Here is a 16,099-nt window from a genome sequence, read left to right as displayed (position 1 = left end):
AAATACAAAAACTTTTCTCTTTTTCCATGTTTTTCCATCCATCTAGGAAGAGAGTGCAGGGTGATAGGAGGAATTGAATGGAGAGAGAAATTAAATTTCGCAGGAAGAGAGTGTAGGGTGATAGGAGGAATTGAATGGAGAGAGAAATAAAATATCGCAGAAATAGATTTTAAAAAATTTTACCTATAAAATTTATTTAACGTAAGATACCGTTGTAACAGATGGCTGAGTTATCACACGACCAACAGCAGACTATTGGCCATTTAGCGTCCAGTTAGAGAGCCCTTAATTTGGCAAGGTGACAGCCGATCTGATACGCCACCCTCAATTAATCTGCCTCGAGGTCACCTCAGTTGGTCGAGGCTAATCCTTCATCTGGAGCCTTTTCTCCTGTCCCTCAGCCTCCCTCCGCTTCTGCCTCCCGCCTCCGTTTATCTCTTCACCCTGCACCCTCCCCCCCCCCCCCCCACACACACGTCCACACACATGCACACCTTTGAGTGACAGGCATGTTCTATAAGCCTTAAAGTCTGATCCTAATTGTCTACGACGCTGCCATCTTTATCAGTACTTTCTTGGAGATTGTTTCGACCCTGCGACCTGACATTTTGACACACCGAAACGGTTCTGAGGAAGGCCGATGCACACCTTGTACCTGCAGTTTCGACTCTTGTTTGAGAAAGTTGCCCGAGGCTCGAACAAAAAGCCTGTTTAAATGGAAAGTGTAGTGTGACCTATCACCTGGGGGTCTAAAGTACAAATCCCAACTCGAGCTGAAATAAACAGAATAAACAGAAATTGCACCATAGTCACTGAGCAAGCTATAGAATTAAATATGTGATATAGACAATAATAACAAGAACACGTTTTATCAGACACAGACACCTACACACGGGTATTAATGTCCAATACTATGTACACGTCATCACGCTTGCTTTCCCTCCTTCTCTCTAACCTCTAACCTCTCCCAAACAAACAAACAAACAAAATGAACCTAAATAAACAATTTTTGATTGAAACATTCACCTTCACTTTCACCTATCCCTAAATCTGTTTTACCGCTGGCGCACATGACAAGATTTGTCGACCGTCTTTCTCCATTCCTATCTTTTGCCATGGATAAAACCAATGGCAGGCCCTTTCATTCTTATAGGTTGTCTTCTCGTCGCTTTCTCTGTCATTGTCTTTTTTTTTCCTGGTACTGTTCCCTGGAGGAAGGTCTTTGCGAGCCATGAAGACCTTGTAATATGGCCATAGAGCTTTAGTTTCCGTTTTTTTTTTAAACAGTATTTAGCAGGTCATCGTGGGGTCCAATGGCTGTAATAACTTCACAGACTAAACGTCGACTATACGTAGATTATAAATAGACTTAGACTAAGTTTCTCATAAATCTTTCACGAGTACGATGTATTGAACTTAAGTAGTTACACATCCGATGCACTGTGCCCTCACCAGAGCCCTATACTTCAATTATCTTACAAACACATAGGTCTAGGTATCTGGTAAACAAAAGTACATCATCTAGATCGAGATGGAGACTGCAGCTCTTCAAGAAAACGGAACAACCAAATGCTGATTATATTCCTTGACATGTACACATTAAGTAGATATAGTCATGAGATGCTGATTATATTCCTTGACATGTACACATTAAGTAGATATAGTCATGAGATGCTGATTATATTCCTTGACATGTACACATTAAGTAGATATAGTCATGAGATGCTGATTATATTCCTTGACATGTACACATTAAGTAGATATAGTCATGAGATGCTGATTATATTCCTTGACATGTACACATTAAGTAGATATAGTCATGAGATGCTGATTATATTCCTTGACATGTACACATTAAGTAGATATAGTCATGAGATGCTGATTATATTCCTTGACATGTACACATTAAGTAGATATAGTCATGAGATGCTGATTATATTCCTTGACATGTACACATTAAGTAGATATAGTCATGAGATGCTGATTATATTCCTTGACATGTACACATTAAGTAGATATAGTCATGAGATGCTGATTATATTCCTTGACATGTACACATTAAGTAGATATAGTCATGAGATGCTGATTATATTCCTTGACATGTACACATTAAGTAGATATAGTCATGAGAAGCTGATTATATTCCTTGACATGTACACATTAAGTAGATATAGTCATGAGATGCCGATTATATTCCTTGACATGTACACAATAAGTAGATATAGTCATGAGATGCTGATTATATTCCTTGACATGTACACAATAGTACACATTAAGTAGATATAGTCATGAGATGCTGATTATATTCCTTGACATGTACACAATAGTACACATTAAGTAGATATAGTCATGAGATGCTGATTATATTCCTTGACATGTACACAATAGTACACAATAAGTAGATATAGTCATGAGATGCTGATTATATTCCTTGACATGTACACAATAGTACACATTAAGTAGATATAGTCATGAGATGCTGATTATATTCCTTGACATGTACACAATAGTACACATTAAGTAGATATAGTCATGAGATGCTGATTATATTCCTTGACATGTACACAATAGTACACATTAAGTAGATATAGTCATGAGATGCTGCCTAATCGTTCTTATTATACTAGGCTTACTCTATTGCCCAACAAGCTTAAAATGATACAGCATGCAGCCGTCAATATTCTTGTTTACTTCTGAACTTTATTACAATGACCCTTAACCTGAAACAAGACACCTCGCTAATACAATATCTCATCCTCCGTGCGGGACAGCACTCACCTGCGCCCCATCATGCACGCTCCCTCTTCAGTACAATGCGCTTTGTTATCAATACTCCCCTCACTCCGATCCCATGGCCCAGCATTTTCTCCCGAAACCCACCCACAGTGGCCTGCTCCTTTTAAAATGGCGCCCGGTATAAACGCCACGCTCCTTTAATCAGTTACTTAACCCCACTGCACGCCATCCTTTCTCACGCTCTTTCTCCTCGTTCCCTACTCCCACACGCAACGTCTTATGAAGTAAACAATTTAATAAATGTTTACTTTTAGGGTTTCATCTTTATATTTTTGATAGCACAAGTTTTAATTTGAAAAAACAATGTATAAAAAAGGCTATCGGTAAAATGTTGATAATATCATCGCCTTATCATCGCCTTATCATCGCATTATCATCTTTTCACACACACACACAAACAAAAAACTATGATAGTAAAAAAAAAAAAGATATAAACTAAACATAAAAAAAAAGCAGAAAGTTACCCGTCATGCACGTTTGAAAATGTTAAGCAGACGACTTAACCCAGAACGAGGCTATTTGCTCGTTTGCATAAAAGAATTATTCTGCTACGCAGACTTTTGTTGAATCAGTTTGAGCTTGTATTGAACAAAGCACGAGCGGCTGGCGAGTTATGTTTAATCTCTCTTTCATTTTGCATGGCGGCGCTCCGAGGTGAAAGACTTTTTCAACGCCTACTCTTGTACAAATGTTCAAATGTCTTGGTAAGTTTGGGAAGTGAATTGGGCTTCATTCTAAATTCATTGGAAGCGGTACACACGACCAGTCAGGAAAACTGAAAGAAAATGTTTTCCTTACGAAATCTATATAATATATAAATATATATAAGTATTGATAAGCAACGTTGTGTAAACTTTGCAGCTCTGTCAAATCTCATTAACACAAAGAAACTAATATTTGTTAGTTGGCCAGCAAAGTGTGTGAGCAGGTTACTGTGTGATGATTTGATCCACTTGTGATGTGAACGATTCCGTGTTAATGTAACCATTGTTTCGGGTTTCTTTCTTTCTTCTGACTTTTCTTGCTTGTTGTCTGAATTGAGTCACACATTTGCTTTTCAAACCTCATATCAGACAGTGGATGGCACTGCTACAAGCCTTGGATATCAAATACAATTCCTCAGTCCGGATTTAAACTAACCTTTTTCGAGCCATTGTAATCAACACAAGGCAATTTTTTTTTCTTAACCTTTTCTTCAAAATGATTTAAGATGTCAATGGAACCATTTTTGGGGGGCCCCCGAACAGGTGTTGCTTATGTTGCTAATAGGTAAATCTAGCACTGCCTCAGTGGACACTGCCAAGTGACTGCTATTCATTGTGTGTCCCTATAAAACAGTGACACGATTCCCATGTCCCATCGTTCAGAATGAGTAATAAAGCCATGGATGGATGGATGCCATCGGAATCAACAATTGTATGCAGCGAGGCAGCCCGTGACATGTGTATCTGACATTTAAAGGACCATCTTACTCCATTAATCTTTGTCTTTTGCCAGGATTATGGTCTCTTTCGTTGACAGACCTGTCCATTCCTTGATGTTATCTTCCCATCGCTTCTTTTGTCTGCCTCTTCTTCTTTTCACTGGAACTGTTCCCTGCAGAAAGGTCTTTGCAAGGCTCCGCGGAAGAGAAGCAATACAAGAAATATTTTTGTTTAATCAGCAGGCACTGAATGTTGTTGTCATTTCTTGCAGTTACCACACTGCATTTCTCTGTTCCCTGGTAGTTACCACACTGCATTTCTCTGTTCCCTGGTAGTTACCACACTGCATTTCTCTGTTCCCTGGTAGTTACCACACTGCATTTCTCTGTTCCCTGGTAGTTACCACACTGCATTTCTCTGTTCCCTGGTAGTTACCACACTGCATTTCTCTGTTCCCTGGTAGTTACCACACTGCATTTCTCTGTTCCCTGGCAATGCGTGTGCTATACTCTTCAACGTCTGCCGTTAGAAAGACATAAAAACAACAAGCTATCCAGGAGCGAAGCGACATGGGGGTCTCTCTGTATGTCAGACGTGATCCTCCTTCTTCTCATACTTGATGTCAATGTCTGTTGACATGGTGAATGTCTAGTGATATCTGACGTGACAGAAGAGTTCACATCGCTGTTTCATCTCCCCCCCCCCAGCCCTCATTAACAAAAAAAATGCTGTTTGGCCTCTGGCTCATAAATGTATAATATACCCCCTCCCCCCCCCCATTCTAGCCGCTAGCGTCCACTCCCCCCCCCCCCCCATTCTCTTACCATTTTTTTTTTAAATCTAACTCACCTTCGTCCTGAAGTCGCCTCTATACAGTCTTCTCTTCTCTGGGTGGTTTCCGGCTAGAGTTGGACGAATGATCGCCCTTTTGTTATAGGGCCACATATAGTAAAACATATAATAAGGGGTGGGGGTGGAGAACCACAGATGAAGACAGAATAGACTTGGGGGTGTGTGTGAACGTGTGTGTGTGTGTAGGTAGAAATCGAATGAAGGACAACAAACTGATTCTTGCTTTCTTCCTCCCCCCCCCCACTTCACCTACACCAACTTCCCCCCTCTTCTTCCTAATCCGTTCAACTTACCTGAAAGATCGTTGGCTCTGGGCGCCGCAGGCGGGCGCTCCATCCCCTCTTTGAAAACATTCTTGCTAAAGAAGGCGTAAAGGGGGACGAGGGGCCTAGGGTGCCGACATTTTCCACTCTGACGCTTGCCTTGTTATGACTGGGGTCTGTGACAGTAGGTGGCGGGCGCTATACTCATTTTGAGAGGGGCGTTTTTCGTTTTTTTTTCTTTTTCATAAAACAATTATCGATAACTTTTCATGTTAAGTGAAGAAAAAAATGCAGAAAAAAAAAAAAAAGCAGAAAGACCCATTTCTAAAACTAGACATGTATAGGCCTATCTAGTAGGAAATATCGCTGTTTTATTCACAGAAGTTATAGCTTATGTTTTGTCATACCCTACCAACCGCCATGTTCAAAATACAAGCAGAGAACATTTTTATTTTTCGGGCTACACCAATACTTTTTGTTCCTTAGCAACAAGAATCTAGATATTATTATTAATTCTTAATTCTGTTATTGTTTTTCTTAATTTCACAGTTTTATTTCATGTTGAAATCAAAGGATTGTACATTGTTTGCTTTGATATATACTTACATGGATAACATTTTTTTACGGGACAAAAGGGAGATCACCAAGCCGGCGTCGGGGGCAATTATCTAGAGAGTAATTTGTTGTCGCCCTTCATCATGTCTGTGCATCCATCAAAGTCGAGTGGGTATGGATACGGTGTCGTTCTAGAAACACGCCCTTTAAGTGTGTGTGTGTGTGTGGGGGGGGGCTAGATTTAGGTGAGGAGCTCATTATTTGACATTTTATCTGGGGTACATAGAGACTTCTCTTTTTTTTTTGTAGGGCATTAGAGAGAAGAGAGAGGAAGAGAGAGAGAGGAAGAGGGAGAGAGAAGAGAGAGGAAGAGGGAGAAAGAAGAGAGAGGAAGAAGGAGAGAGAGGAAGAGGGTGAGAGAAGAGAGAGGAAGAAGGAGAGAGAGGAAGAGGGAGAGAGATAGGGAAAGAGAGAGGAAGAGGGGGATAAAGTGGAAAAGGAAAGAGAGAGAGATACACGAATAGGGAAACCCTAAAGTGGCGCTTTTGCATTATGGTGTTATCGCACAATTTCTTGCATTTTGAGCTGCAGACAAATTTTAAAAAAATCACGAGTTGCCTTTAAGGTCGAGTCGCTATGCGGCCTCATCTTGTGTTCACCAAAGTATTTTAAAAGTTGTCTGCATTTTTTGGTCGCGACCAGACCGGCCCATTAGGTACCGGCTTATTAGGTACCGGCCCATCGGGCATTTGCCCATTTGCCCATGTAGCCAGTCCGCCCCTGTATATGTATATATAAGCTATTTTAAACGTCCCTCGCTTGTCTCTCGCCCCCCCCCCTATTCTCGAAGATCAAATCTCATAAATAAAATATTTGGATGAAAAAATCGAAATGTGAATCGTTTAAAAAAAAATAAAATGAAGAAATTCGACACTAAATTAATGTCACACAAAAACAAAACAACAAAAACAACCAAAAAACAAAAAAAAAACACCTCATTAATGAATTTCCCAGATACTACGGGTTTGGACGTATGCAAATAGTGTCTACAAATATGCAACACAAAATGTTAATAGTTATTTTTATTATTTGAGTTGAAAACAGATGATGATCTATATATATATAACATTGTGTGCAGGGAGGTGTGACATACTCAAGTGTTTGTGATACCCAAGTGTGAGTGTATTAAGTGAATAGGTGTGTGTGTGTGTGTGCGTGTTGTCGAAGTGGCCTACTGGGAAGGAGCACTTAAACTCTTTTTTTTTTTGAACATGAAAACTAGAAGTTGTGTTGTGTAATTTAGCACCGCCATCGTCGTGATTAAAAGAGGTTTTAACACGTAGCAATAACTACTTATGATGTTCAGAAAGCGACCGCAGGGGCCGCCGCATGATTGGTAACGCCATAATATATTGAGACTGTGACATGATTGGTAACGCCATAATATATTGAGATTGTGACATGATTGGTAACGCCACAATATATTGAGATTGTGACATGATTGGTAACGCCACAATATACTGAGACTGTGACATGATTGGTAACGCCATAATATATTGAGACTGTGACATGATTGGTAACGCCATAATATATTGAGACTGTGACATGATTGGTAACGCTATAATATACTGAGACTGTGACATGATTGGTAACGCCATAATATACTGAGACTGTGACATGATTGGTAACGCCATAATATATTGAGACTGTGACAAGGGACAGAGGATAAAGCGATGACGTAGAGCGTCGTGTAAGTTCAATCATTCTGACTTAGATCATCCCGCGCGTGTCAGCGCACAGCCCGCGGCAGGCTCTCTCCAAAGAGATCTGTCACAGGCGACTTGCACAGGGCGGCAGGCTCTCTCCACAGAGATCTGTCACAGGCGACTTGCACAGGGCGGCAGGCTCTCTCCACAGAGATCTGTCACAGCGACTTGCACAGGGCGGCAGGCTCTCTCCACAGAGATCTGTCACAGCGACTTGCGCAGGGCGGCAGGCTCTCTCCACAGAGATCTGTCACAGGCGACTTGCGCAGGGCGGCAGGCTCTCTCCACAGAGATCTGTCACAGGCGACTTGCACAGGGCGGCAGGCTCTCTCCACAGATATCTGTCACAGGCGACTTGCACAGGGCGGCAGGCTCTCTCCACAGAGATCTGTCACAGGCGACTTGCACAGGGCGGCAAGCTCTCTCCACAGAGATCTGTCACAGCGACTTGCACAGGGCGGCAGGCTCTCTCCACAGAGATCTGTCACAGGCAACTTGCACAGGGCGGCAGGCTCTCTCCACAGAGATCTGTCACAGGCAACTTGCACAGGGCGGCAGGCTCTCTCCACAGAAATCTGTCACAGGCGACTTGCACAGGGCGGCCAGCTCTCTCCACAGAAATCTGTCACAGGCGACTTGCACAGGGCGGCAGGCTCTCTCCACAGAAATCTGTCACAGGCGACTTCCACAGCCTCTTCCAAAGTGATGCCTACGGATTTTAGATCTTCTAAGAAGGTGCGACGCCCTGTTAATCGTGGACGGCCTCGTTTTCACTTTTCTGCCTTCATGTTATGGGCTTATGGCTGACTTGGATAAAGATTGTATTAAACAATAACTGTAATAAAAACTATAGATGTATAACACACCGTCTAATTAGTTTCATTTCAAGGTTAAAATGTAGATTAAAAAATGCAGCTATATACCAATGTTATTAAACAATAAGGGATGACATCAAAAACGTCAATGGACTGGCTTCAGAGGCTCAGCCTTTAGATCCACATGTACCCAACACAGGATAATATAGTGTTGATGTAGAATATTATTGGATTGTATTATAAGAGACGTCCCAATAATGTGCTTAGCCCAGTGTTTTTCTCTTTTTCTGTTTCTCCCCCCTCCTCTCTCTTTTACTTATTCTCTTTCTCTCCTCTAGTACTCTCTCTCTCTCCTTTTCTTCTCTCTCGGTGATGTGTCTATGTGTATGAAATGAGAGAGAGAGAGAGAGAGAGAGAAAAGGATGAGAATGATTGTTTAGATTCGTTTCAAATGAATATTTATTTTTCAATATTTCTCTGAACCGAATAACGATGACTGCTTTTTTTCAAATAATTAATTTCACGAAAAAAGAAAATCAAAGTCTTCTATTTCAATTTTCTGTCATGTTTTTAAAATGTAACTAGGCCGCACAGTAATAAAAATAAAAAAATAAAAGTAAAAATGGAGGTGGGTGTGAAAGTTAATGAATAAATTAATAATTCCTGAATCTAATCTAGTTCTTTGATTCAAGTTACTAAATTGTCATAGTACACCGAACTTACACAAAACTTATCTTTAAAATTTGAAGCCTGTTTCTGAAATATCATACTTAACAAACACACACACAAACACACACACACACGCGCGCGCGCGCTCATTGATACAAAATCCAATAAGACTGATACGAGCTGATACGACTAAATCAAAGGTCAATGATTTGAGGCCACTTTCTCAGGATTCATGCACCTTAGCCCGGTCCACTGTAAGTGGTAAGGCAATCTGATCTGTCTACTGGTCTTGAGAAAAACTTGTCTAACTTGAAAGTAGAATCCTGCTACAAGAACATTTGTTTCAACAGAAACAATTTTAAAACACTGGAAAAAAAATAAAACAACTGCAAAATAACAAATAAATAAATAAAATAACAATCAAATTATTAATTTATCTTTTGGTTAAGTATAATGTGTCTCAAATGGATGCGTAGTGGTCGAGTGATAAAGCACTTCGCTACCGAACTGAGGGGTCTCGCGTTGGGATCCCAGTAATAAAATAGGATTTTAAAATTCTGAATTTTAAGGAGGCCAAAGAGTCACCCCTTTTCAAACAGATGATTGAAATACGTTCTGGAAGTAAAGGCAGTTGGTCATTGTGCTGGCCACATTACATTCTCGTCGGCCATAGAAACAGATTGTCTTCCCCTTTATATCGCTAGGCCTGAAAGGATTATGTTTTTGTTTTTTTTTACTTCTAACATTTTGGTATAATGTGGTATAATGTGGTATAATGTGGTATAATGTGTCTCAATACATTTAGGTATAACGTCCCTCAAAACGTGTAGATACAATGTGTCTCAAACCATTTAGTAATATTTTGTCTCAAACCATTTAATTAATAATATGTCTCAGTATATTCAGGTATAATGTGTCTCAATACTTGCGTTGTAATGTGTCTCACTGCATTTAAGTATAATTTGTCTTAATCACACGCGTTGTAGTGTCTCAAAATATGCAGGCGTAATGTTATCTTATACATGTTTCTTTATACATTTTTGTATAATGTGTCTTAATGCATGTTGGTATAATATGTCTCATTAAATGTTAGTATAATGTGTCACGCTAATATGTTGTTGTTTTCTATGACAAATCACCAAGATATTGTTCATTTGACATTCAACTGCAACAAAAAAAGAGATGAAGTAAAACTACTATTCAGTCCATGCAGAAAGATGACCTGACATATAATACATTTGACATAAATCAATATAAATTATAGTCTGTTGTAAACCTCACCGGAAATCGCACCATTTCGGGCGGAAGTACCTGAATAAATATTGAAATCGATAAGTCAATCCAGCTATTATCTGATCAATCACTAAGTCCTAGCAACAATACAGCTTTAAAAAAAAGTACAAGTAGAAATCCGACATAATAATGATTCCAATTTCTTTTAGCTTTTAACATTTGCTGTAACATTTTTTTGTTTTGAAGGAGAAACGGAAGTGTGGCATTTGAACCCAGAGTTCTTCTTGTGTGTATGTGTGCGTGACTACAAATATTGTACGAAACTAGCAAGCGTAGCTCACTCTATTAACGCCCACGTTATCCCTTAGCGTCATTTCTGTCACGGCTTTGAGTTGTAGTTTTTGTGAGGACGTGTAACAATTTAAAAAAAAAAATGATAACATCCTCCCACTATCTGCCCCCCCCCCCATTATCCATACATTCATATAAAAACAAAAAACAAAACCTGAAGTGCCTTGCCTTCAAGTCCACGGTTGACTGCATTGAGGCCGTCCATCTCTTGTTCACTCTTCTCTCGACCACTTATCTTTGCCATCAAACTTCTCGCGTTCATTCAATTTCCCCCCCCCCCTTTTCAAAATGTATTACATCTCTGGGACAAGGGAAGGAGAACTCTGTCGGCACTTGACAGTGAATTGAAGGTGGTTCTCTTTCTTTTTATAGTAGGGGACAAAATCGCTCCCATTCCTTTTAATAAAATATAATTCAGCCTATTAGAGTTAGTATTAACACCATTAGAACCTGCTTTTCAAAGAAGCAGATCTATTTGACAGAGAGACAGGTAGTGGCGATAAAAGAGACAGGTAGTGGCGATAAGCAGATGAAGAGAAAAAGTGGCTGAACCACTTGTGGATGTAGTGGACAGGTCAAGTCGTCACGGGATCATTATCCTTTTCCAGGTGTCGGCAGGACTTTGCTACCTATTAAAAAACAACACTCTTTTCATTGGCTTTTCTTTTGCGTACATCTAAATCAAACTAGTAAATAGCTTCCCGTCGTTATCAGTTGACTTTCTTCTGCGTTTTAATTATCACGTCTGCGGGTGTGGTTTTAAGACCAGGCATCTCTTTATTTTTTTCTTCTAACGGGGCTTTTTGATAAAGTTTTCAGTTTTGAGTTATAAGGTCACCATTCTCAGGTCACACTCTTCAAGGAGATGCTTCACTTCTGCTCCAATGTTCAGCTCCCTTTGCCATCGACTATTTCAAAGTATTTTCCAATTTTTAATCTTCAAACCAACTCACGTTTATTAATGTTCTAAATTCTTAACCTGTAAGTGTGCCTTTCAATTAAATCATTACAAAAACTGCTGGGGGGGGGGATGGCATAAGGTAAAAATGAAAAAGATGAGATTTTGCGCGATGAAACGTAACCAAATGATTTGGGTTTAAAGCTCATTGACTTCGAGTTAGTGCCTTTTAAGTTGAAGCTTCAGTTCAAGATAATTGACCTTGAGTCTTCACCTTCACTTTGTCCCTTGGTCTGATGAACCTTTGGGGCACCACAAATTTCTTTCTGTCTTATCTAGCATAGAATTTATTTCAATGACAGACCTGTCCATTCTTTTATGTTGTCTTCCCATCGCTTTCTCTGTCTGCCTCTTTCATTCTTTTTCCTGGTACTGTTCCCCGAAGGAAGGTATTTGCGAGCCCTGGGGCTTTGGGTCTACTATTATTATAAAAAAAATTATTACTGTTTTTTTTTATACTTATCTTTTGTTTTGTTTTATTGTGGCCATCTTGACTGTAATTGGACCTAGTTTTTCGTGTTAATCCCAACCACCATTTTACCTTGTTTTTTGTTTTAAAGCATAAGCAAATCTTTTGCTCCGCCAACTTGGCTCTGGAGACACGATAGCGGATCGTTTGAACATTTCCTTTCTTCTGCTGGCCTATGTTGTAACACAAAACTGAAGTGTCACACGATTCAACTGACAGAACAAAAAAAATGTTGTCATGCCATGTGCCATGACACCCTTTCACTGGCAGAGATTCTTGTCTTTCTGTTTCTCTGGTCAGTAAAATGACTTTTTAAACAATAAGGGCCGACGACTTCGAACATGAATAATTTAGTTTAAGTTTATCCTCTTTACAATGCAGAGTGATGTCCCTTGTGTGGAGACCTACCCAAGGGACATCATTTCTCTCTCACTTCCCTCCCACCTCCGCCCATTACACAGAGGAGTTTCACGGCCAGAATCAAATTTGACATTTAAATCTGTGGAACAGAAACTTGATAGAATTATTGATCAACTTTTCATAATCAAGTTTTTTTTTTCAAAGCTGTTTTTTCTTTTACAACAACTATTCAGCCTTCTGTTAGTATCTATAGATGAAACGTAAAGATAATTCTGAATTCTGATATAACAATGATAACCATAAATAGTTTACCTATTTTAAAATCAATTCTTTCTTTATGAAAGTGATGATGGTCTACATTACTTTATGAGTGAACAATCAGCTATTCTTAAATATTCAGTACTGAATAAAAAAACAAAACAAAAACAATGAGTCTTACCAGCGAGACTCGAAGACAAACCTTATTATTATGATGACAGTTCAGCTCATTGCTACACGAGAAGGTGCACAAAATGTCTTTATGAATGTCTATTTATTCAACTCTTAACTGAATACCAAGAAGCATTTGAGTCGAAATTAAACATCCCAGTCGTCACCTAGATTCGAAACTGGAACCTCTCGGTTCGGCATTCAAACGCCTTACCACTTAGCCACCACACCCTTATCCACTATTATCTCAAAATAGATATAATTCAATGTATATTGTTCTATTTTACTATTACATAACCAAGCAAAGAACATGTTGCCTTTAAATTGCTGTAAGACAAAAATCTCTAGATTTATTTTGTTAAAGTACAGAGACAGTCTTATTCCCTGTTAAAGCCTCCGCGCGGTGTTGATTCTTGACAATCTGTCTAGTGTAGATCTGACTGTAGGTAACGCTGAACTCAACACTTCAGTAACACCGGCGAAAGGCCGAAACAATCAAAATATGTTGTCGACGCTGATATGTTGTTCTACAAATATGTTTAATACTCAAAAGGGAATCGTCCGATGTCAATAATGTCGTACTCAAGTCTACTACTCTACAATAAGCGTCCTCCTTCTAGCGTCGTTTAGAGCGTTCTTATTTTTTAAAAGATCTGTCACGTCACTTGTCGCTAATTAAAACTTTACCCTATTCCCGAAACAAATAACTAATTCCTAACTACTTCCTAATCATGTCATAACACCCTAAAGTGTATATCCTATGTCAAGTTTGCTCTATTATACTTTGATCTAACTAGTTCCTTGTGTTGTCTAGTTTGCTCTATTATACTTTGATCTAACTAGTTCCTTGTGTTGTCTAGTTTGCTCTATTATACTTTGATCTAACTAGTTCCTTGTGTTGTCTAGTTTGCTCTATTATACTTTGATCTAACTAGTTCCTTGTGTTGTCTAGTTTGCTCTATTATACTTTGATCTAACTAGTTCCTTGTGTTGTCTAGTTTGCTCTATTATACTTTGATCTAACTAGTTCCTTGTGTTGTCTAGTTTGCTCTATTATACTTTGATCTAACTAGTTCCTTGTGTTGTCTAGTTTGCTCTATTATACTTTGATCTAACTAGTTCCTTATGTTGTCTAGTTTGATCTATTAGACTTTGATCTAACTAGTTCCTTATGTTGTCTAGTTTGATCTATTATACTTTGATCTAACTAGTTCCTTGTGTTGTCTAGTTTGCTCTATTATACTTTGATCTAACTAGTTCCTTGTGTTGTCTAGTTTGCTCTATTATACTTTGATCTAACTAGTTCCTTATGTTGTCTAGTTTGCTCTATTATACTTTGATCTAACTAGTTCCTTATGTTGTCTAGTTTGCTCTATTATACTTTGATCTAACTAGTTCCTTATGTTGTCTAGTTTGCTCTATTATACTTTGATCTAACTAGTTCCTTATGTTGTCTAGTTTGATCTATTATACCTTTATCTAACTAGTTCCTTGTGTTGTCTAGTTTGCTCTATTATACTTTGATCTAACTAGTTCCTTATATTGTCTAGTTTGCTCTATTAGACTTTGATCTAACTAGTTCCTTATGTTGTCTAGTTTGCTCTATTATACTTTGATCTAACTAGTTCCTTATGTTGTCTAGTTTGCTCTATTATACTTTGATCTAACTAGTTCCTTTGATCTAACTAGTTCCTTATGTTGTCTAGTTTGATCTATTAGACTTTGATCTAACTAGTTCCTTATGTTGTCTAGTTTGCTCTATTAGACTTTGATCTAACTAGTTCCTTATGTTGTCTAGTTTGATCTATTAGACTTTGATCTAACTAGTTCCTTATGTTGTTTCTTTACAGAGACGCCTTCTGTCGGGATATGAGCGAAGAGAGTATGAAACACGCCATGCAGCAAATGTGCGGAATGGCAGGGCCTCACCAGAGCGCCATGATGCACGGCCACCACATGGACTACAATCGAGACTTTGGCATGCAGTCCAAGATTATGGACGACATGAGGGGCCCCATCTCAATGCCGCTGGTCAAGAGCGAGAGCACGCCTTTCCCGCCCCACTTCCTGTGCTCGCCACAGTCCGTCGAGCGGCACCACCACCACCACGCCCATAACCTGCACCCACACCACCCGCACCATCATCACCACCACCCAGCGGTGCCGCCGGTTTGACAATGGGGCGGTCTCCCCTCGGAGGGAGACCGGGCCACCAGCATCAGCCCGAACTCGGTCCTCTCCCCTGGCTTCGCGGACCCCGGCAACAGCAGCAGCAGAGACAGCATCAACAGCAGCGGAAACAACACCACCACGAGCAGCGCCGGCGGGGGAGGAGGAATGAGCGCCATAGACACGATCACCACGGACTTTCCTCCCTGCAGCGACATCGTTGCGGGATCGAACCTGGGTCCTGTTCTTCATCATTACCAGCCCCAGCCTGCTCACACCAAGCACCCGACTTCCAGTCTGCCACCTCTCTACACACATCCACAGACACAGCCTCTGGATTTGAACCACCAGCTTTTCTCACAACCACAGCTGAAAGACCAGCTACAACAGCTGGACGCTCACCTCGTACAGCATCATGCACAGTTGTCTTTTAACGCTCACCATGCCTCGTCTTGGACTTGATACATGTCATGACAACTGGATACTTCTGAACATTATCTCAACTATTTGAATAAGCAGCAACGAGAAATGGTGGTGCGTAATATTGACCATATATTGTCTCAAACGGAACGCCCTGGTTAAAAAAAAGAAATCTGTTCTGGAGGTCCTAGAATCAATCGTCAGCCTAACACTGACGTATGCCAGACATTGGCAAAGAACATAACACGGAACACCGTTATGGGCACACAACATTCTTACAATTATTTGTCTACAAATTCCATCGGAGCTCTCTCTATTCCCTTATGTAAGGGGGCCTCCGTATAGCATCTATTACAATCTATGCCTGTTCTGGAAAATTTGTGAATGATTATACAAGTAAACAACAAAATAGGCTGTTTGTTACCCCCTCCCCCCCAGATAAGATTTCACAACTTGGTGAAATAACTATTGTGTGATGTGCAGACCTAACATCTAAGAGATACACATTTAGCTGTGTAACAGTTCAACTGGCATAGAACATAACGAAGTACCCACCCCCACTCAAACACA

At 39.9% G+C, this 16,099-nt stretch overlaps 1 protein-coding gene across 1 annotated transcript in view; it reads left to right on the top strand.

Annotated features, from left to right (window-relative positions):
• LOC106052480 (homeobox protein SIX6-like) overlaps positions 1-15,116 on the top strand; it is a 56,506-nt gene extending 41,390 nt beyond the window's left edge. The window contains exon 3 of the mRNA XM_056023894.1: positions 14,791-15,116. Coding sequence (XP_055879869.1) covers positions 14,791-15,115 — 325 coding nt within the window. The 3' untranslated portion in view covers position 15,116. The remainder of the gene's footprint in view (positions 1-14,790) is intronic.
• Positions 15,117-16,099: the final 983 nt, after the last annotated feature.

Source organism: Biomphalaria glabrata, chromosome 3 (assembly GCF_947242115.1).
Source record: "Biomphalaria glabrata chromosome 3, xgBioGlab47.1, whole genome shotgun sequence".
NCBI lineage: Eukaryota > Metazoa > Mollusca > Gastropoda > Planorbidae > Biomphalaria > Biomphalaria glabrata.
This window is presented reverse-complemented; position numbering and strand designations above follow the sequence as displayed.